Source organism: Aotus nancymaae, unplaced genomic scaffold, assembly GCF_030222135.1.
Source record: "Aotus nancymaae isolate 86718 unplaced genomic scaffold, 86718_ANA_hifiasm-v0.15.2.pri h1tg000057l, whole genome shotgun sequence".
In the NCBI taxonomy this organism is placed as follows: Eukaryota; Metazoa; Chordata; class Mammalia; order Primates; family Aotidae; genus Aotus; species Aotus nancymaae.
In genome coordinates, this window is record NW_026988471.1 from 61,479,577 (window position 1) to 61,503,465 (window position 23,889).

At 37.7% G+C, this 23,889-nt stretch overlaps 1 protein-coding gene across 9 annotated transcripts in view; it reads left to right on the forward strand.

The window, feature by feature from the left end:
* EHBP1 (EH domain binding protein 1) overlaps positions 1-23,889 on the forward strand; it is a 369,328-nt gene that overhangs the window by 88,830 nt on the left and 256,609 nt on the right. For all 9 annotated transcript variants that reach the window (XM_012477186.2, XM_012477187.2, XM_064364167.1 and 6 more), the window contains exon 4: positions 14,149-14,244. In XM_012477186.2, the coding sequence (XP_012332609.1) occupies positions 14,149-14,244 (96 nt within the window). The remainder of the gene's footprint in view (positions 1-14,148; positions 14,245-23,889) is intronic.

The window sequence follows — 23,889 nt, forward strand, 5'->3', positions numbered from 1 at the left end:
TTACACGTATGTAAATTTTGATAATTAAGATCTGTATATTACACGTAATGGGCTTTGATCAATATGTATGTTTGTATAATTACCTCTTCTGTAAAGATACAGACTGTTTTCATCACATTTTTCTTTTGTTCCTCTTCTAGCCAGTTCCCAACCCTCAAAGATGATCATTGTTTTGATTTATTGTCACCATACGCTAGTGTTTCTTGTTCTTGAATTTCATGTAAAATAGTACAGTAGTACAGTCAGGCTTCTTTTGCTTAATGTAATGTTTTTGAGATTTATTCATGCTGTTTTGTGTTTTGGTAGTTTGTTTATTGCTAAGTAGTATTCCACCAAGTGAATATGCTACAATTTGATTGTCTCTTCCTCTTTTGATGAACATTTGGTTTTTTTTCCCAGTTTTTTTACTCTTGTGAATAAGGCTGCTATAGACATTATTGTACAAGTATCTTTGAGGAAAAATATTTTTATCTTGGGTATATCCCAAGGAAAGGCATAACCTGGTAACAGGATAGGTTCATTTTTAACTTAAAAGAAATTGCTGGCTGGGCGCAGTGGCTCACCCCTGTAATCCTAGCACTTTGGGAGGCCAAGGCAGGTGGATTGCCTCAGGTCAGGAGTTTGTGACTAGCCTGACCAACATAGTGAAACCCCATCTCTACTAAAAATACAAAAAATTAGCTGGGCGTGGTGGCGGGCACCTGTAATCCCAGCTGCTCAGAAGGCTGGGGCAGGAGAATCACTTGAACCCGGGAGGTGGAGGTTGCGGTGAGCCGAAACTGCACCATTGCACTCCAGCCTGGGCAATAAGAGCAAGACTCCATCTCAAAAAAAAAAAAAGGAAATTGCCAAGCAGTCCTACCAGCAATATAGAAAACATTCAGTTGCCTCACATCTTGAGCAGCAGCATCTTTAAAGCATACATTTATAGTTTGGGAGCATTATAATTTGAATACTTTCTTACCATTAACATATGAGAAAAGTTCTAAAAGAAATATAGCATCTGTTGGTCAATATAAGCTTTTGTGGAAAGGATCAATATAAGTTTATCCACTAAGTATAATAGGTGGATATGAATAGACCTATAAATTTTAAAAATAGCCTCTAAATTTTTTTAGCTCTCAACAAAAAACAATTTATCTCTCTTAATAATTAGCTTGAATGCCACATTCAGGGTTTGAAAAATAATTAGATAGCAATTATTTCTTAAGAGAAAATGATGAAACATAATTAAATACATTAGATTATAGGTCAATCAAGAATACCCTGGCCAGGTGCAGTGGTTCATGCCTGTAATTCCAGCACTTTGGGAGGCTGAGGCAGGTAGATCACTGGAACCCAGGAGTTCAAGACCAGCCTGGGCGAAATGGTGAAACCCCATTTCTACAAAAAAAAAAAAAAAAAGACCTATATTTGATGTTTGGTATGCTTTTTTATTTCATTGCATTTACATTGAAAAGATTGGAAGTCAAATAACTTCTCTGTTGGGTCCAGATTCTTTTTTATATTGTTTTAAACATTGTTTGAATCCAGAATGCAAACATATGAGGCTACAGGTTAATTTTATCAGAATATAATATTTTCTAGAAGAAATTACTTCTTATTGGATACATTTTCCATTTGTAATGCTCCTAGTATTTTAAAATCTTTCCTGAATACTTTAGAATCATTGTGCTTGCTCTTGAAATATAGATGTAATTCTTGTGAAAAGTTAGCATGATGCAGTATGTTCATGTATTTCTGAAAATGCTGTTTTAGGCTGAGTGCGGTGGTTCATGCCTGTAATCCCAGCACTTTGGGAGGCCAAGGCAGGTGGATCACCTGAGGTCAGGAGCTTGAGACCAGCCTGACCAACATGGTAAAACCCCATCTCTACTACAAATACCAAATTAGCTGGCTGTGGTGGCACATGCTTGTAATCCCAGGTACTCGGGAGGCCAAGGCAGGAGAATAGCTTGAACCCAGGTAGTGGAGGTTCCAATGAGCCAAAATTGTGCCGTCACACTCTGGCCTGGGCATCAAAAGTGAAACTTTATTTCAAAAAAAAAAAAGAAAAGAAAATGCCTTTTTATAAATTGTACATAATAAGCTAAATAGGGAAATAAAAATAAGTTCCAGAAACTATGAAGGAACTGATTATATTATTGTAAAAGTTAAGCAACTTAAAAAAAAATCCTGAGAACAAGATCCATGACATTCAGAATTATTGAAAACCATTTGTTTTCAGCTGCTAAGTTAGCTATCAGTTACATTAAATCTAAAGACTAGAACCACTTTTTATTCTGAAAGCTTTCTGCTTTCTGATGCTTTTCCTTTAAAATATTCATTACTTGCTGTACCAATCGTACTACGTGAGTTCCATTGAACTCAGGTAGGAGGAACAAATCTCTGCAACTATTGGTCAGAAAAAATATATATATAGTTTAAGATAGGATCTTACTGATTGCCCAGGCTAGAGTGCAGTGGTATGATCACAGCACTGCAGCTTCGACCTCCCTGGGCTCAGGTGATCCTCCAACCTCAGCTTCCCAGTCAGCTCAGGAGGCATGCACCATCATGCTCGGCTAATTTTTGTTTTTTTGCAGAGATGGGGTATATGGGGACCAGGATAATGTATCCTAATTTGTTCTGCCATTAGCTGTATTAAGATATTGGCAGATGATTAAATAATCTGCCCTTCCTAACTATACTAAGGAGCCAAATGGCTGTACATGTATTCCAGTTCCTACTTATTTTACAGGGAAATCCTTTCTGTTACTCAGAATGAAAACTGATCAGGGTTCTCGTAGTGCTGATGTTTGCCAATATGGTGTGCTTTTTCTTTTTTTTTGAGATGAAGTCTTGCTCTGTTGCCTAGGCTGGAGTGCAGTGGAGTGATCTTGACTCACTGTAACCTCTACCTCCTGGGTTCAAGCGATTCTCCTTCCTCAGCCTCCCAAATAGCTGGGATTAACAGGCACCCACCATCATGCCTGGCTAATCTTTGTATTTTTAGTAGAGACAGGGTTTCACCATGTTGGCCAGACTGGGTCTCAAACTCTTGACCTCAAGTGATCCACCTGACTCAGCCTCCCAAAGTGCTGGAATTATAGGTGTGAGCCACCGTGCCTGGCCAGTGGTGTGCTTTTTCCTATATCAACCTCTTAAAAACCTAAATTAATGTCTCTGTGGGTTAGTACAATTGGATATTTATTGCCATAACTGTTTCTAGTTAGCGGTACTAGACTTGTCATTCTTTTTCTAGCTTCAGATTCTTAAATTACCACGGTTTGAGGTAGAAGTTGTAGTAAATTCTTAGAAAATAGTAACACTATTTTTCTGTCATGTTTGCCACTTTGTATGTCCTTGGTTTCTTCTCTGGTAAAGCTTACTGATTCTCTGTTTTCTACTAGTACAGTTGTCCCTAGGTATACATGGGGGATTGGTTCCAGGACCCCTATATATGCTGAAATCTGCATGTAAAGTCCTGAAGTTGGCCTTGTGGGACTTGCATATATGAACAGTCAGCCCTCCACATATGCAGGTTTTGCATCTTCCACACACTGTTTTTGATCTGCATTTGGTTGAAAAAAAATCTGCATATAAGTGGAACTGTGCTGTTCAAACCTGTGTTGTTCAAAGGTCAATTGTATATAATAATTATCTAAATGATAGAAAGCTGGCCCTGACTGTACTCATTGTCAGCTATTTAGCTAGACTAATTGATACTATTATACTGTCTTAACTCAAGCCAGGTTGTACAGCTCCAGAAAGAATATCAAAAAAACAGAACTAGGTTGGGCCTTTTTGTTGGAAGAGTTGCTGGATAGAATGGTTAAGAAAGTAGCAGTATACTAGCAACTTAGGAACTAGTGTACTTATGTCTCCTTTTATTAATCGTAATAAAAAGACTTTAGTTTGTAAAGCAGATTGTATTTTTGTTTGTTCAGCAGTTGTCTAATTACTATTCCCTGATCCAAGACTGAGGATTTAGAGAATAAAGCTTTAGGATACCTGAGGAAATTATCTGAAACTACCATCTCCTAACTCTGCCCAGTTGTTAGAAGGTCTTCATATTCCCTGTTTTTCCGACTTTTGATCTCTTTGTCAAACGCAGAAATATTAAGTCCTAAGGGATAGAAGACTATTTTCTTGACTACTGTGCGAATCAGGGATAGAGCAGTGCATGATATGGGTTAGGTGAAGAACTCTGAGTCACAGAGTCTGGGTTCTCCTCCTGGTTACTAGTATGAGTTCATGCAAACCATTTACTCTTTGCTTGCTTCAATTTCCTTATCCAGATTTGAATTAGATCTAAGGATATCTTCAGGTCTGAAAATCTGATGGGTATTTTTCATTGAGAATTTTATAAATATCCTGTCTTTTCTGCTGTGGATGATTAGAAAGGTTCAGTGATTATATACTTTTTCTTATATTTTTACTGCATGGGGAAACTATAAAAATTTAATTATGGGAAGCTTGAAGAGACCAGAAAAATATCTTGATTAACCATAAGAGTTGAGGTTGTTATAAGTTTTCAGAATCAAGTATGTAGAGTGGAGTTTTGATTGATTATCTAGGTTGCACAGAAATTTACTTTTCAAAATGGAGATTGTTTACTTTGTGGAGTTTTTGTTTCAGGGCTCTCAACAGACATGAAAATAGGCAGGGGACTAGAGGAATCTCTGGAGAGAGGTTTTTTAATCAAGAAAACTTTGTTCTGTACCTTTCACTATGGTATACTAAGTCTCGTGATGAGTCTCTACTTCCATCTCTCTACCTGAAGTTTTGTGATAGGGTGGCGATAGAAACAGTATAGAGAGATAATTATTGATAATTCATAAGTTGGATTTGGTGTACACTGTTAAACTGGTATCTTCTGCTGGCATTTTAACTAGTAAGATGTGATAAGATTTGCGTGGACCTAAGTTTACCTAATCTTGATCCCTTCTCAGTTCCTTGGCCCAGGTTCAAATCCAAATTCTGCTCTTACTTTCTGTGTGGTCTTGGGCAAGTTTGTCCCTCAGTTTCCCAATCTGTTAAATCTGCTGCCTGACTTGCATCTGCACTCGTATGCTCTAACTTCTTTTTCTGTCATTATGGAAGAATGGTCTATGCTGCCAGGAAAGATCAGTCTGTCTCATCGTATACTGTTAAGGACATTACTCTAGCAATTCTCCCTTCTCTCTTCTGCATCATTAAATTTTCCCTCTCCACTGAATATTTCCCATCAGCATAAATATTTTTCTTTTCTTAAAATTCTCTTCTGCCACTATTTTCCCCTCTAGTGCCAACCTGTTTCTTTTCCTTTCAGCAAAACACCTCAAAGGAGTTGAGCATATTTGCTCTCTTCAATTTCTTTCCTCCCATTCTTTATTAAATTCATTCCAGTCAGGTCTTTGTTCTCATCACTTTACTGAAACTGCTCTTGTAAAGTTATTAATGGCTTCTCGAACTGTTACTCCTGGGCTCAAGCTATCCTCCCACCTCAGACTCCTGAGTAGCTGGGATTCCAGGGATCAGCCACTGTACCTGGCCTTACTTATGGCTTCTCCTTTGTTAAACCCAGTGACCATTTTTCGGGCCTCATTCTGTTTGACTTGTCATCAACATTTGGCACAGGTGATTGTTCTCTTCTTGAAACATTCTTATCACTAGACTTCCAGGATACCACATACTTTACTTTTGCCTCAGCTGATGGGCCTTTGCTGGCTTCTTCATTTTCTTGACTTGCTTAATGTTGTGCTCTGAGGCTTAGTCTTTGGATCTTTATATTCTTTATCTGTACTCACTCCCTTGGTATTATCTATATTCTTAAACTTTAAAGTATTACCTATTTACATGCTATCCTCAAATTTGCAGCTCCAGACACATAATCCACTTGCCTATTTGAATATCCACCCTTGAATATCTAATAGGCAACTCATATTTAATGTGTTTGAAACTGAGCTTCTGAACTTATTTCCCAAACTTGTCCTTCCTACAGTCCTGCCTCCTATGTGTTAATAGTAATTCTTTTCTTCTAGTAACTAAAAGGTAAAAGCCTTAGAATCAGCCTTGGCTACTTTCTCTGTCTTTTACAATCAGACAGCACATCTTGTGGACTTTACCTAGAAAATATAAAAAGATTCCCAGAATCCGGATACTTTGTACCACTTTTCTAGCACCCCAAGCCAAGTAACCATCACATCTTCCTTGGATTATTGCAGTAGCTTCTTCTTAATTGATCTATTTCTCTCTTATGTTTGGAGACTGTTCTCAAAACATTAGCCAATATGAGTCTGTTGAAACATAACTTAGATTGTCACTACTCTGCTTAAAACCCTCCAGTGGCTTCCCATTTCACTCAAAATATAAGCCAATATCTTTGCAATGACCTACCAGAGCCTTATATAATTGGACCCTCCTTTATTTCTCTGGCCTCGTGTCCTACTACTCTCCGCTTGACCACTCTGTTCCAGCTACATTGCCCTCTTTGTAATTTAATGCCTCTACACCTTTCTAGTTACTGTGTTTTCTCCACAGAAAGCTCTTTTCATGTATTTACCTGTCTGATTTCTTTACCTTTTTTTGGCCTTCTCTCAAGTGACATCTTCCAATGAAGTCTTCTCTGATCACCCTATTGAAAAATATTACCTTTTCTTACTCCCCATTCTTCTTTCCTACTTTTTCCTTTCACCAGAGCACTTACCTCTACCTAACATATCTTATATTTTGCTTGTTTTGTTTGCGTTTCTTCCTACTATGCTGTAAGTTCCCCCAAACAGATTGTTTTTCACTCCTCCAGCGCCTAGATCAGTGCTTGGCAGAGAGTGGCACTGTTCTAGGCCCTGAGTGAATGAGTGAATGAATGAGTGAATGAATGAATAGTAGAAGAACATCATATGGTTCTTATGTAGATTAAATGAGTTTAACATAAGTAAATTATTTTTTATTTATTTATTTTTATTGCGTTTCGGGGTACATGTGAAAAACATGCAAGATTGTTGCATAGATGCACACGTGGCAGTGTGATTTGCTGCCTTCTTCCCCTTCACCTATATGTGATGTTTCTCCCTATGCTATCTCTCCCCAACTCTCCACCCGACGCCTCCCCCCCAACAGATCCCAGTGTATAGTGCTCCCCTCCCTGTGTCCGTGTGTTCTCATTGTTCAACACCCGTCTATGAGTGAGAACATGCGGTGTTTGATTTTGTGTTCTTGTGTCAGTTTGCTGAGAATGATGGTTTCCAGGTTCGTCCATGTCCCTACAAAGGACGCGAACTCATTGTTTTTGATGGCTGCATGATATTCCATGGTGTATATGTGCCACATTTTCCCTGTCCAGTCTATCATCGATGGGCATTTGGGTTGGTTCCAGGTCTTTGCTATTGTAAACTGTGCTGCAATGAACATTGGTGTGCATGTGTCCTTATAGTAGAACGATTTATAATCCTTTGGATATATACCCAGTAATGGGATTGCTGGGTCAAATGGAATTTCTATGTCTAGGTCCTTGAGGAATCGCCACACTGTCTTCCACAATGGCTGAACTAATTTACACTCCCACCAAGAGTGTAAAAGTGTTCTTATTTCTCCACATCCTCTCCAGCATCTGTTGTCTCCAGATTTTTTAATGATCACCATTCTAACTGGCGTGAGATGGTATCTCAATGTAGTTTTGATTTGCATTTCTCTAATGACCAGTGATGATGAGCATTTTTTCATATGTTTGTTGACCCTGTGTATGTCTTCTTTTATAAAGTATCTGTTCATATCCTTCACCCACTTTTGAATGGGCTTGTTTGCTTTTTTCTTGTAAATCTGTTTTAGTTCTTTGTAAATTCTGAATATCAGCCCTTTGTCAGATGGGTAGGCTGCAAAAATTTTTTCCCATTCTGTTGGTTGCCAATTAACTTTAATAACTGTTTCTTTTGCTGTGCAGAAGCTGTGGAGTTTGATTAGGTCCCATTTGTCTATTTTGGGTTTTGGTGCCAATGCTTTTGGTGTTTTGGTCATGAAGTCCTTGCCTACGCTTATGTCCTGAATGTTTTTGCCTAGGTTTTCTTTTAGGGTTTTTATGGTTTTAGGTCTTATGTTTAAGGCTTTAATCCATCTGGAGTTAATTTTAGTGTAAGGTGTCAGGAAGGGGTCCGGTTTCTGCTTTCTGCATATGGCTAGCCAGTTTTCCCAACACCACTTATTGAACAGGGAATCCTTTCCCCATTGTTTGTTTTTATCAGGTTTGTCAAAGTTCGGATGGTTGTAGATACGTTGTGTTGCCTCCGAGGCCTCTGTTCTGTTCCATTGGTCTATATCTCTGTTTTGGTACCAGTACCATGCTGTTTTGATTACTGTAGCCTTGTGGTATAGTTTGAAGTCCGGTAGTGTGATGCCTCCTGCTTTGTTCTTTTTGCTTAGAATTGACTTGGCTATGCGGGCTCTCTTTTGGTTCCATATGAAGTTTAAGGTGGTTTTTTTGAGTTCTGTGAAGAAGGTCATTGGTAGCTTGATGGGGATAGCATTGAATCTGTAAATTACTTTGGGGAGTATGGCCATTTTCACAATATTGATTCTTCCTAACCATGAACATGGAATGTTTCTCCATCTGTTTGTGTCCTCTCTTATTTCGTTGAGCAGTGGTTTGTAGTTCTCCTTGAAGAGGTCCTTTACGTTCCTTGTTAGTTGTATTCCTAGGTATTTGATTCTCTTTGTAGCAATTGTGAATGGCAGTTCGTTCTTGATTTGGCTCTCTTGAAGTCTGTTATTGGTGTATAGGAATGCTTGTGATTTTTCCACATTGATTTTGTATCCTGAGACTTTGCTGAAGTTGCTTATCAGTTTCAGGAGATTTTGGGCTGAGACGATGGGGTCTTCTAGATATACAATCATGTCATCTGCAAATAGAGACAATTTGACTTCCTTCTTTCCTATTTGAATACCCTTTATTTCTTTTTCTTGCCTGATTTCTCTGGCTAGAACTTCCAGTACTATATTGAAGAGGAGTGGTGAGAGAGGGCATCCTTGTCTAGTGCCAGATTTCAAAGGGAATGCTTCCAGTTTTTGCCCATTCAGTATGATATTGGCTGTTGGTTTGTCATAAATTGCTTTTATTATTTTGAGATACGTTCCATCAATACCTAGTTTATTGAGGGTTTTTAGCATAAAGGGCTGTTGAATTTTGTCAAAGGCCTTCTCTGCATCAGTTGAGATAATCATGTGGTTTTTGTCTTTGGTTCTGTTTATGTGGTGAATTACATTTATAGACTTGCGTATGTTGAACCAGCCTTGCATCCCTGGGATGAATCCTACTTGATCATGGTGGATAAGCTTTTGGATGTGCTGTTGTAATCGGCTTGCCAGTATTTTATTGAAGATTTTTGCATCTATGTTCATCATGGATATTGGCCTGTAGTTTTCTTTTCTTGTTGAGTCTCTGCCGGGTTTTAGTATCAGGATGATGTTGGTCTCATAAAATGATTTGGGAAGGATTCCCTCTTTTTGGATTATTTGGAATAGTTTCAGAAGGAATGGTACCAGTTCCTGTTTGTATGTCTGGTAGAATTCGGCTGTGAACCCATCTGGACCTGGGCTTTTTTTGGGTGGTAGGCTCTTAATTGCTGCCTCGACTTCAGACCTTGTTATTGGTCTGTTCAAGGTTTCGAATTCTTCCTGGTTTAGGCTTGGGAGGAGGCAACTGTCCAGAAATTTATCCATTTCTTCCAGGTTTTCTAGTTTATGTGCATAGAGTTGTTTGTAATAATCTCTGATGATGGTTTGAATTTCTGTGGAATCTGTGGTGATATCCCGTTTATCGTTTTTTATTGCATCTATTTGGTTATTCTCTCTTTTCTTTTTTATTAATCTGGCTAGTGGTCTGTCTATTTTGTTGATCTTTTCAAAAAACCAGCTCCTGAATTTATTGATTTTTTGAAGGGTTTTTCATGTCTCTATCTCCTTCAGTTCTGCTGTGATCTTAGTTATTTCTTGTCTTCTGCTAGGTTTTGAGTTTTTTTGATCTTGCTCCTGTAGCTCTTTCAATTTTGATGATAGGGTGTCAATTTTAGATCTCTCCTTGCTTCTTATGTGGGCACTTATTGCTATATATTTTCCTCTAGAGACTGCTTTAAATGTGTCCCAGAGATTCTGGTATGTGGTGTCTTCGTTCTCGTTGGTTTCGAAGAACATCTTTATTTCTGCCTTCATTTCATTGTTTATCCAGTCAACATTCAAGAGAAAGTTGTTGAGTTTCCATGAAGCTGTGCGGTTCTCGGTTGGTTTCTGAATTCTGAGTTCTAACTTGATTGCACTGTGGTCTGAGAGACTGTTTGTTATGGTTTCCGTTCTTTTGCATTTGCTGAGGAGTGATTTACTTCCAATTATGTGGTCAATTTTAGAGTAGGTGTGATGTGGTGCTGAGAAGAATGTATATTCTGTGGATTTGGGGTGGAGAGTTCTGTAAATGTCTATTAGATTTGCTTGGTCCAGGTCTGAGTTCAAGTCCTGGATATCCTTGTTAATTTTCTGTCTCGTTGATCTGTCTAATATTAATAACGGTGTGTTAAAGTCTCCCACTATTATTGTGTGGGTGTCTGAGTCTCTTTGTAAGTCATTAAGAACTTACCTTATGTATCTGGGTGCTCCTGTATTAGGTGCGTATATATTTAGGATCATTAGCTATTCTTGTTGCATTGATCCTTTTACCATTATGTAATGTCCTTCTTTGTCTCTTTTGATCTTTGTTGCTTTAAAGTCTATTTTATCAGCGATGAGAATTGCAACTCCTGCTTTTTTTTGCTCTCCATTTGCTTGGTAAATCTTCCTCCATCCCTTTATTTTGAGCCTTTGTGTATCCTTTCATGTGAGATGGGTTTCCTGGATATGGCACACCGATGGGTTTTGGCTTTTTATCCAATTTGCCAGTCTGTGTCTTTTGATTGGGGCATTTAGTCCATTTACGTTTAGGGTTAATATTGTTATGTGTGAATTTTATACTGCCATTTCGATGCTAGCAGGCTGTTTTGCCCGTTGGTTGATGCAGATTCTTCATTGTGTTGATGCTTTTTACCATTTGGTATATTTTTGGAGTGGCTGGTACTGGTTGCTCTTTTCTATGTGTAGTGCCTCTTTCAGGAGCTCTTGTAAAGCAGGTCTGGTGGTGATGAAATTTCTGAGTACTTGCTTGTTCACAAAGGATTTTATTTTGCTTCACTTATGAAGCTTAGTTTGGCTGAATATGAAATTCTGGGTTGAAAGTTCTTTTCTTTAAGGATGTCGAATATTGGCCTCCACTCTCTTCTGGCTTGTAGGGTTTCTGCTGAGAGATCTGCTGTGAGTCTGATGGGCTTCACTTTGTGGGTAACCCAACCTTTCTCTCTGGCTGCCCTTAGCATTTTCTCCTTCATTTCAACCCTGGTGAATCTGACGATTATGTCCCTTGGGGTTGCTCTTCTTGAGGAATATCTTTGTGGTGTTCTCTGTATTTCCTGGACTTGAATATTGGCCTACCTTGCTCGGTTGGGGAAGTTTTCCTGAATAATATCCTGAAGAGTATTTTCCAGCTTGGATTGATTCTCTTCGTCACATTCAGGTACACCTATCAAACGTAGATTAGGTCTTTTCACATAGTCCCATATTTCTTGTTGACTTTGTTCATTCCTTTTTACCCTGTTTTCTCTAATCTTGCCTTCTCATTTTATTTCATTGAGTTGATCTTCGACCTCTGATATCCTTTCTTCTGCTCGGTCAATTCGGCTGTTGAAACTTGTGCATGCTTTGTTAAGTTCTCGTGTTGTGTTTTTCAGCTCCATCAATTCACTTATATTCCTCTCTAAGTTGTCCATTCTCGTTAGCATTTCGTCAAATCTTTTTTCAAGGTTCTTAGTTTCTTTGCATTGGGTTATAACATGTTCTTTTAGCTCACGGAAGTTTCTTATTACCCACTTTCTGAAGGCTGATTCTGTCATTTCATCACACTCATTCTCCTTCCAGTCTTGTTCCCTTGCTGGTGAGGAGTTGTGCTCCCTTGTAGGAGGAGAGGTGTTCTGGTTTTAGGTGTATTCATCCTTTTTGTGCTGGTTTCTTCCCATCTTTGTGGATTTATCCACCTGTTGACTTTGTAGTTGTTGACTTTCAGATTGGGTCTCTGAGTGGCCGTCCTGTTTGTTGATGATGAAGTTATTTCTGTTTCTTAGTTTTCCTTTTAACTGTCTGGCCTCTCTGCTGTAGGACTGCTGAGGCCCACTCCAGGCCCTGCTTGCCTGGGGCTCACTTGCAGCAGCTGCCAAACGGCAAAGGTTGCTACCAGTTTCTTCTGCTTTGTTCCTGAAGGATACCTGCCAAATGTCAGTCTGAGCTCTCCTTTATGAGGTGACTCTTTCGATATATGGGGGTCAGGGAGCTGCTTGAGGAAACAGTCTGTTCTTTATAGTAGCTCAAGTGCTGAGCTGTGAGCCCCGTTGTTCATTCAGAGCTGCTCGGCAGGTAAGTTTAAGTCTGCAGCAGCAGGACTCATAAACCCTTTTTTTTCCTCAGGTGTTCTGTCCCAGGGAGTTAGGGCTTTATGAGTTTCCGCTGTGCTGCTGTCTGTTTTTTTTTTTTCTTCAGGGCTGCCCTGCCCACAAGGAGGCAGCCTAGTCACTCTCAGTTCCTGCAGAGGCTTCGCTCAGCTGCTGTGGGCTCCGCCCAGCTGCCATGTGAACTTCCCTGCAGTCCTGTTTATATGGGTGTAGTTAGAACTGCCTCAGGAACGGTTGCCCGCCTCTGTAATGACGGACTCTCTGTAATGGCGGGTTGCCTTGGCACCTGCAGGCTGCCTTCGTAATGGCGGACACCCCTCCCCCACAGAGCTGGTCCATCCCGGGTCCAGCTGTGCTTACTGTGAAAGTCTCAACCCAGAGCGTTTCCAGAGCTGTTTTTTTGTTTTTGTTTTTGTTTTTGTGGGGGTGGGACCAGCCTGGCCTGATCACCTGGCTCCCTGCCTCAGAGCGTTTTGTTTTTTAGTTGAACGGTTGGCTTTCTACCAGGTGACCTGGTTGCCTGTTGAATAGGCACCGGGATCTGTGTGATTTCCCATGCGGTGACCCACTGTGCCGGCTGAAACCACGGCTCTGAGATTCCTGGTGCTTTTTTGCCCAGGAATCTCTGGCCTGGCTCCCTGTTTCAGCTCCCCTTGCTGGCTATGAGGGGACACGGTCTCGTTTACTCTGCACTGGGAACCGCTGCGCTGGGGCACAGGCAAAACAGCCGCACCGGCCAAAACAGCCACCCTGGCACCTGTGGGCCTCCTCCGCCTGGAAATCTCCTGGTCTGTGGGCAGTAAAAATCCATCTGGAAATGCGGCGTTCACTCACCCTCTGCGCTTTCACTCGGACCTGCAATCCTGAGCTCCTCCTAACCAGCCATCTTGGATCTCCTCCCAACATACATAAATTCTTAAGACATGGACTGACATATAGAAAGTACTCTATAATTGTTAGCTTTTATTGTAATTTTCATAGCGTGTCCATAGACAATCCTGTAGCCAATAGGGATGAAGTCTTAGTTGAGTTGAGATGTCTTGGCATACCATCTTCCATTATCTCAGCTTTGACTGGAAATGCCACAAAGGAAGAACTATGGTGGTGACCCCTATTTTGGGGGGTGGAGATTCCTTAGGGAAGCGTGATAGTCAAGATTTATAAGGAAAAAAAATCTAATATTATCAGTACTAGGAATATTACCTGAAAAAACTGATGCTGTTCTTTACCTGCCCCAAATAAGCATTACAGTTTAATGGGAAATGAACTTAAATGTAAAGTTATACAATTAGTTTTTTCTTTTAAAGTATGAATTTGCCTTAAAGTTCCTAGTCCACAAAAATAATTTAAAAAATATCTCTTCTAATAAAATAATTTATCTAATTAGATAGTAGCTTTTGAAAATATGAGACATCATGTTTTCATCATTTTTGCATCTTCTATGTATATGAGGGGGTGAAGATTTGTTTACAAATAGTAATCTATAGCTGTCATATGATGGAACTATCTTAGCCCAAGCTTAATGATTGAAAAGTTTTATTTGATTAATCATTTTTGTTTCAGGGATACTGCAGATCTAATGGATAATTATATAGGGTCAGTATGCCATTGTAAATTATTAACATTGCGTTTCCTATACTTCATATTGAAAATATCATTTTTATTCTGGTAGGCACATAGCTGGCAACCTGGAATAAAAAATCCATATCGTGGTGTTGTTGTGTGGCCTGTTCCTGAAAACATTGAAATCACTGTAACACTTTTTAAGGTAAGTTCCATTTTTATAGGCTGTAGAATTTATTATATAACCAGGGTTCCAAATGACAAAATATTTCAGTGTTCATTGTTCGATACATTTGTGTGCCATCTGATACCTACTGTGCATTATTTTTAGGGACATAGCAATTTATAACAAATGCAAAGGCATCATAGTATTTCATGGTCTATAAAGTCTGAATAATTTGGGGATCTTTTTGAACTTGTTACAGTTAAGACCAGCTGAGATACTTCTTTTACCACTTTCTGCATTCTACCCACAGGAAACTATAAAATACCTTCCCTGTGGAAAGCTGAAGAGTATGAAAATTCTGAATCCTGATCTTCATTCTGTTAGCCTTGTTTGATAAAAAAGATTCTTTAAAATTAGTATATGATAAATATCTTATTAATGTTAACATAGCAAGATATGTTTTAAATTGATATTTGATAAATATTTTATTGATATTAATATTTAAAAGTATTGCAGCTTAAAGGCAAAATGCTGGTTGTAAATTCAAAGTACAAATCTAAAAACATAGTTGTTCATATACACTCTGGTCTATTTCATATGTATTTTCTCTTGAAAGTCTTCCATATATCTTGAAACATTATAAAGTAGTCCCTACATATGGTAATTAAGCACTAGAATATTTATCTTCCTAACCAACTCCTTTCCTGCTCCAAAAAAAGGTTGGGGACAAGTATGTCTCAGTATGTACCACTTTTAGCCTTTTGGAAGGTGGTGGAGTTAGAAAACAAATGCTTTTTTTCTTCTTTGAGTCATGTAAATTGTGTTGTGGCTACTTTTATAGTAGTATATAGCAGGGGAGAGGTCATCTTATTAAGCATAATTTAGTAACAGAAAATTTGTGAAAATCTGCTAAATATTTTAGGATGTGAAATTAAAATAGAGCAAATGATATGGCTTAGAGTATGACATCATTGTGTAAATAGTAGTTTTGATTTTGCGAAACAATATATTAATTTATTCAGAAAGTACTTCAGAGTTCAATAGAACAAAACAATATGATGAATATTAATGTACTGGCCCATAAATGGAATACTAATTTTAAATGTTCTGTATTTCATATATATTTTATTAATGATTCTTGACATATTATATATATTTTATAGTTTTGATATTACTGTTATTGACATTATAACAGTACTTGATTATGCCTGTCAGTTGTATACCATTCTTGACTTATTCAGGGAGAAACAGAAATGAGACAGTAACTGCTGTTCCTTTTTTTCTATAATATATTAGAACCACTCTATTGCCCCCCCCCTTTTTTTTTTGGAGACAGAGTCTCCCTCTGTCACCAGGCGCCAGGCTGGAGTGCAGTGCCGCGATCCTCGCTCACTGCAACCTCTGCCTCCCGGGTTCAAGCAATTCTCCTGCCTCAGCCTCCCGTCTATTGCCCTTTTAACGAGCTATTGTAAGAGCCAGTTATTAAGCCCCTCCTATCCATTTTTCTCCTACTGGAATGATACGCTAGTCTTGGTAGTTAAGAGCAATATCTCTGGTGTCAGAAGAATCTTTATTTGCATTATTAGTTCATTTAATTTTCACAACTCTAAGGTTTTGTAATTGATTCTCATTTTACTGATAAGGAAACTGAGACTAGAGAGGAATGTAACTTGTCTAAATAAACTATGATTTAGCCCTATTAATTTCTCTACACTGTACTGCCTACTCTGTAATAAAAAGAGTTGTGAATATTGATTACAACAGTAACATCTCTAACATACTTGAGGAAGACTTTTAAGTAATTTCTTGAGTGTTTTGTTTTAGTCCATATTGCAAAGTAAATGAATGGACATAGTTACAACAACTTTTTAATAAAATGATGATAGAGAATGAGGGGCTAGAATAGAGCTGATAGATAGCCTCCGCCTTGTGTTTTGGGAAAGGATATGCATGACTGAGTGATTCTGAGTTGAAAGTGGCTGTTGAAATGTGTTACTTGGAGGATTAGGTGATAAGTGAGGTTTTCAAGTACTGATAAGAATGTTCAGCATATCCTTATCTCTGAATTTTTAGATTTGGAGTGTTAGTATGTAGAAAAAAATCCAAACACCCCTTCCTCTCAGTCTGCTGTATTAAACATTTCTGTACAATTGTGCTATTCTGTACAATTGTGTCAACGTTGTGACCATTTTCAATATTTTAATGAGTAGTATATTTAATCTTCCTGAATCCTTTAATCCTCTCAGAATTCTTAAAGAAAAGCAGTAAAGTAAAACAGAACAAAATGGAACAAACTTTTCATTTGTTTGTGGTAATTTTTGAATGTTGTTTTTGAACAACACATAAAATATTCAAATGAAAAACTTAACATTTCCTATCTTTTTAAAACTTGTATTAAATCTCATAATTCACTTAATCTTGAAATTTGTAAATAGGAAAGGACTGCTCTGAACCCTTTTTCTCCTTAGTAAGTAGCATACACAGAGGTACACTCATAGAGGAGGTGAAAGTTATCAATATGTTTCATTTTTCTGTGATTTAACCAAAAATTAGTTTCTTTAGTCTGCTTTTGAGATTTGAGTTAATAGCTGTTTTTAGTAAATCTTTTTTAAAGCCCTTTAGGATTTTGAGAAGGAAAATGACTCTTCAAGCTATTTTTAATTTTTCTCTTTAGTACAGTGCTAAGAAAGGAGACAGTAGAGGGAGAGTAGGATATTTAAAAAAGCTTGATTGATTCATGCTAGAAGCAATTCTCATTACAAATGTTTTTGTCTTTTCAGTAATGTAGTTAATTATGTAGAGATACTATTTTTAAGTGTCTTGAAGATGAGCATCCTTGCTGCTTCTTTTACATCATTTTACTGACTTGGCCCTATCAGATGTACCTCTTGGTCTCATTAAAATTATTCTTTGGTAAAAATTCTTTAAGGGATAATACATTATCTGTGCTTTTAAAAAATATTTCATCTGCTTTAAGAGTTAATGTATTATGTATATGATGTTGTTAAATGTTTATTAATTTATAAGATATATATTCATTGCTTCATTAATTCAATATTCTTGACAGCCTTGTTATGTACCAGGTACTGTTCTAGATCCTGGGGGCAAAGTGGCTACACTGAACCAACAAAGTAGGTAAAAGTCAGACAGACCTGGAGCAGCAACATAGCTTGAAAGCTTACTAGTTGTGCACTGTGGGAAGCTGCATGTCTTAGGTTTCAGATTTTTGCTCTGTTAAATGTGAATGAAGATAGTACCTACCTCATAAGTTGCTTTGAGGAGTAAAACACTTAACATCAGAACTGGGACATGGTGAGTGCTCAGTAAATATTTTATATCATTAATTTGATACTAACTGTGCTGCAGCTATGCTCCTTTCCTCAAAATACAAAATTATAGGAGAGGGATAGGCAGGGATAATGGTATGATGTCTCCTCTGCATTGCATCACACTTTATTACTTGGCCTCTCAAATAGTAGTCTCTGTGCCCTAAGTACATCATGGAAAAGTTCTTTCAACCTTTATTTATTATTATTTTTCTTCATAAACCCAGTTTATGGGCAGAGCCAGCTGAGGAAACAAATATTAAGTATAGTTTTCCACTTCCCTTTTCCTTCTACTCTTTCCCTGTCTACCACTACCAAAGAAACATCTTTTGGCAGGTTTTTATCCTACCTATATGAATTTACTCATAAAAATAGTGGCTTCAGTACAGCTCAAACTCAGCCAACTGCTATGTTATTATACTAGAAAATGAGTAAACAAACATAACGAAGTAACTAAGGAGTTTGGAATTTATCTAATAAGTTGTAAGGGTTGTTGAAGAAATCTGAGTTGGTACTAACATGGTCAGAACTGTTGTTTGGGAAAATTAATCTGTGTGCAAGATTGAATGGAGGTCAGAGAGACTAACTGAGAGAATGCTGCCATCACGATCATCTTGAAATAGCCTAGGTACGAACTCAACTATGGCAATAGAAATAGAAGATCATTAATAGATCAAAGTGGAATCAATCATAAATAGATATTTCTCTGTGAAAAACGTAGGACCTGAGATCCAGTAGGGAAATATCAGGGCCCATCTCCCAGCTGTGTATGCTCAATCTTAGAGTGCAATGTTGAGCCAAAAACATGCTTTATGTAGATATTCTCTTGACACCTCCATTCCTGCCTCACCTCTGTTACATGGAATGAACTTGAATAAGTTAAATGCGCATATAATGTGACCCCACTACTTTTCTCTCTGTTTCTTATACTTTGATGCCTTTTGCCTTTACTTATTCTCAAATCTGTGGAAATCCTACATAATCCCACCCAGCCCAGATGTTTTCTCTTTCATGAAGTTCTTTTTGTTTATTTTTGTAACAAGTAGTGTGTCATTTTCTAATCTCTGGTAAAACCACTTATTTCTTTCATCATAAATTTATTTGGATTTAGAACTATTGTGTTTTTCTTTGAAGGCAAGGACAACTGTCTTTGAATCCATGAAACATCTCTATAATCCTTTATATACCAAGTCCCCAATAAATATATCTCAAATAAATGCTTGCAAAAATGTGCTTCATTAAAAAAAAAAAAAGATTGCCTTTGATTGTAGGATCCATTACCCTTTCTCAGGTTTCTAAGGCATTTCTAGGGCTAATGAGGGAGAGGTAAGAGGAAGGGCATCAGTAGCCCTGCTGATTTGTTATTTGTCTAGATTATCAAGTACCTTTCAGTGCTTTGAAATTCCAGCTGTTTATTTAACCTCTGCACTGAAGAAAACTTTGCCACTAGTGGTACTTTAAGTTACCTACAGGTATAAAAACAAAGGCAGGGCTTTATGTTAGCATTTAATGTCTTAATAAAATGCCTCTTAATAGTTCATTTACTGGTTTAATCTATCTCTGATTAGGTTTATTTTTATTTTATCATAGATGCAATGATGGGAGATAGTGATATACATCAACACAAATAAAATAGAGGACTTCTTAATATTAAATAATGATTTTAATTTAGATAACTTATGGAAGTATTATAAGAGTAGAGTATGGCCAGGCACAGTGGCCTATAATCCCAACACTTTGGGAGGTCAAGTTAGGGGGATCGCTTGAGCCAAGGAGTTAAAGATAAGCCTGGGCAATGTGGTGAATCTCTACAAAAAATTTTTAAAAGAAGACCAGGTGTGGTGGCTCACACCTGTAATCCCAACACTGTGAGAGGCTGAGGCAGGCAGATTGCTTGAGCTCAGAAGTTCAAGACCAACCTGGGAAACATGGCAAAACCCTGTCTCTTCTGAAAATTCAAAAAATTAGCTGGGCACAGTGGTGTGTGCCTGTAGTCCCAGCTACCCTGGAGGCTGAGATGGGAGGATTGGTTGAACCCAGGAGGTGGAGGTTGCAGTGAGCCAAAATCACACCCCTGAACTCCAGCCTGGACAGCAGAGCAAGACTCTGTCTTAAAAAAAAAAAAAAAAAAGACAAGACTAAGAAAACCACTCAAAACCATATATTTATAAGGAAATTAAACATCCTGCTCTGGAATGACTTTTGGGGAAATAACGAAATTAAGGCAGACATCAACAAGTTATTTGAAAGTATTGAGAACAATGATAACACACACCAGAATCACTGGGAGACAACTAAGGCAGTGTTAAGAGGGAAATTCAAAGCACTAATTGTCCATATCAGAGAGTTAAAAAAACTTCAAATTAACAACCCAACATCACAACTGAAAGAAGTAGAGAAGCAAGGACAAATCAACTCCAAAGCTAGCAGAAGACAAGAAATAACCAAAATCAGAGCTTAACTGAAGGAATTAGAAAATTAAAACCCATTCAAAGATCAATGAATTCAGGAGTTGGTTTTTTTTTTTTAATTAAGATTGATACGCTGCTAGCTACACTAATAAAGACGAAAATAGAAAAGACCCAAATAAACACAATTAGAAATGATGAAGGGGCTGTTAACACGGACCTCACAGAAATGAAAATAGCCATCAGAAACTACTATGAACACCTCTTTGCACACAAACTAGGAAACCTGGAAGAGATGGATAAATTCCTTGACACATACGTCCTCTCAAGAGTAAACCAGGAAGGAATTGATTTCCTGAACAGACCAATAACGATCTTCAAAATTGAATCAGTAATAGCCTACCAACCAAGAAAAGCCCAGGACCAGATGAATTCCCAGCCCAATTCTACCAGATGTACAAAGAATAGCTGGTACTATTCCTACTGAAATTATTCTAAAAAATTGAGGAGGAGGAGCTCCTTCCCAACTCATTCTATGAGGTCAGCATCATTCTAATAACAAAACCTGGCAGAGACACAACAAAAGAAAACTTCAGGCCAATATCCTTGATGAACATTGATGCAGAAATCCTCAACAAAATACTGGCAAACTGATTCTAGCAGCACATCAAAAAGCTAATCTACCATGTTCAAGTAGGCTTCATCCTCAGTATACAAAATTGATTCAACATACACAAATGAATAAATGTGATTCTTTACATAAATAGAACTAAAGATAAAAACCACATGATTATCTCAATAGATGCAGAAAAGGCTTTTTGATAAAATTCAACATCTCTTTGTGTTAAATACTCTCAAAACTAGGTATTGAAGGAACATTTCTCAAAATAATAGCTGTCGATGACAAACCCACAGCCAACATCATACTGAATGGGCAAAAGCTGGAAGCATTCCCCTTGAAAATTGGCACAAGACAAGAATGTTCTCTCTCACCACTCCTGTTCAACATAGTATTCTGGAAATCCTGGCCAGAGCAATCAGGCAAGAGAAAGAAATAAAGAGCACCCAAATAGGAAGAGAGGAAGTCAGATTCTCCCTGTTTGTCAATGACGTGATCCTAATCTAAAAAACCCCATAGTCTCAGCTCAGAAGCTCCTGCAGCTGATAAATAACTTCAGCAAAATCTTAGTATACAAAATGAATGTATAAACGTCACTAACATTCCTGTACACCAGTGAAAGCCAAGCCGAGAGCCAAATGAGGAACACAATCCCATTCACAATGCCCACTAAATAATAAAATACCTAGGAATACAGCTAACCAGGGAGATGAAAGATCTCTGTAATAAAAACTATAAAACACTGCTCAAAGAAATGAGAGATGACACAAACAAATGGAGAAACACTACAGTGCTTATGGATCGGAAAAACAAATATCATTAAAATGCCGTACTGCCCAAAGCAATTTACAGATGCAGTGCTATTCCTATCAAATTACCAATGACATTCTTTACAGAACTAGAAAAAACTATTTTAAAATTCATATGAAACCAAAAAAGAGCCTGAATAGCCAAGGCAATTCTAAGCAAAAAGAACAAAGCTGGAAGCATCATGCTACCTGACTCCAAACTATACTGCAGGGCTATAGTAACCACAACAGCATGGTATTGGTGGTACAAAAACAGGCACAAAAACTAATGGAATAGAATAGAGAGTCCAGAAACAAGGCCACACACCTGCAACTATCTGATCTTTGACAAAGCTGACAAAAACAAGCCATGAGGCAAAGATTCCCTATTTAATAAATGGTGCTGGAATAACTGGCTAGCCATATGCAGAAGACTGAAGCTGGACCTCTTTCTTATACCATATACAAAAAATAACTCAAGATTAATTGAAGACTTAAATGTAAAACTCAAAACGATAGAAACCCTGAAGGACAACCTAGGCAATACCTTTCTGGCCATAGGAACTGGCAAAAATCTCATGACAAAGACACCAAAAGCAATTGCAAGAAAAGCAAAAATTGACAAGTGAGATCTAATTAAACAAGAGCTTCTGCACAGCAAAATAAACTATCAACAGAGTAAACAGACACCCTAGAAAATGGGAGAAAATATTTGCAAACTATGCATCTGACAAAGATCTAATATCCAGTATCTATAAGGAACTTAAATTTACAAGAAAAAGAAACCAACAACAAAACAACCCCATTAAAAAGTGAGCAAAGGACATGAACAAACATATTTCAAAAGGCATACATGTAGCCAACAAGCATATGAAAAAAAGTTCAACATCAGTGATTAGAGAAATACAAATCAAAATCACAGGATAGCATCTCACACCAGTCTTGGAGTGGCTATTATTAAAAAGTCAAAAAATAATGTGCTGGCAAGGTTGTGGAGAAAAGGGAACACTTATACACTGATGGTAGGATTGTAAATTAGTTCAATCATTGTGGAAAGCAGCATGGCAATTCCTCAAAGAGCTAATGGCAGAAGGACCTTTTTACCCACCAATCCCATTACTGGGTGTGTACCGAGAGGACTATAAATCGTTCTGCCGTAAAGAAACATGCATGCATAAACTCATTGCAGCACTATTCACAGTAGCAAAGACATGGAATAAACCTAAATGCCCATCAGTGACAGACTGAATAAAGAAAATGGTATGTATGTATACCATGGAATACTATGCAGCCATAAAAAGAAATGAGATAATGTCTCTTGCTGGAACATGGATGGAACTGGAGGCTATTATCCTTAACAAACAAACACAGGGAAAGAAAACCAAATACTGCATGTTCTCAATTATAAGTGGGAGCTAAGTGATGAAAACTCATGAACACAAAGAAGGGAACAACAGATAGTGCAGCCTATTGGAAGTTGGAGGGTCAAGGGTGAGAGAAGGGAGAGGAGCAGAGAAGAATAACTATTGGGTACTAGGATTCATAGCTGGGTGAGGAAATAATCTGTGCAGCAAATTCCTGTGCTATGAGTTTACCTATGTAACAAACCTGTACATATACACCCAAACCTAAAATAAAAGTTGGAAAAATTATAATAAAAATAATGCAAAAAAAAAAAAAAAAAAAAAAGAATATTCTGCCTCTCCATTTTTTTTTGTGTGAGCTTCCTGAGGCCTCCCTAGAAGCCAAGCAGATGCTAGCACCATGCTTCTCCTACAGAGATATGAGCCAATTAAACCTTTTTCCTTTATAAATTACCCAATCACAGGTATTTCTTATAGCAATGCAAGAATGGTCTAATACAATGTCATTTATATAGGTTTTGTTTGTTTGTTTTTTATCACTTTGTGTCAAGTATGAAACTAAAAAGCATCAATGTCTGAACCACTTGCATGTCTCCAGGACATCTCAGAATTTCTGGTATAAGGGTACTCAATGAACGACGCTAAACAAAATTATTTCTGCAAAAGATTAAGAAGGTTTCCTAGAAGAAATTATGACTAAACAGTGCCTTGAGACTTTGGATTTCAGAGAAAGATGTAACAGTTTGGATAAAAGCCCAGAGGCATGAAAGTATGCCATGGTTGAGAAACTATAAGTACTTTTTTTTTTTTGAAAGAAAGAAAGAGAAAGAGGGAGAGAGAACAGGAGTCTTGCTCTATTGCCCAGGGTGGAATGCAATCTAAAAATAGGTGTTAAAAACCTCTTTTTTGCCAATAATTGTGCTTAACAGCGGAGACAGGAAGGAATAAGAGAAGAAAATACAAACAAACAGTCAACCAATATTTCATTAAGTCTGTGAAATGCTATGCAAATGCTGAAGAGTGATTTACTTCCCATTATGTGGTCACTTTTAAAATAGGTGAAACTGAGAAAAATGTATGTTCTGTGGACCTGGGGTAAAGAATTCTATAAATATTCACTGAGTTTACTTGTTCCATCCAGGTCCCAATATAGGAACACCCAGATACATAAGACAAGTT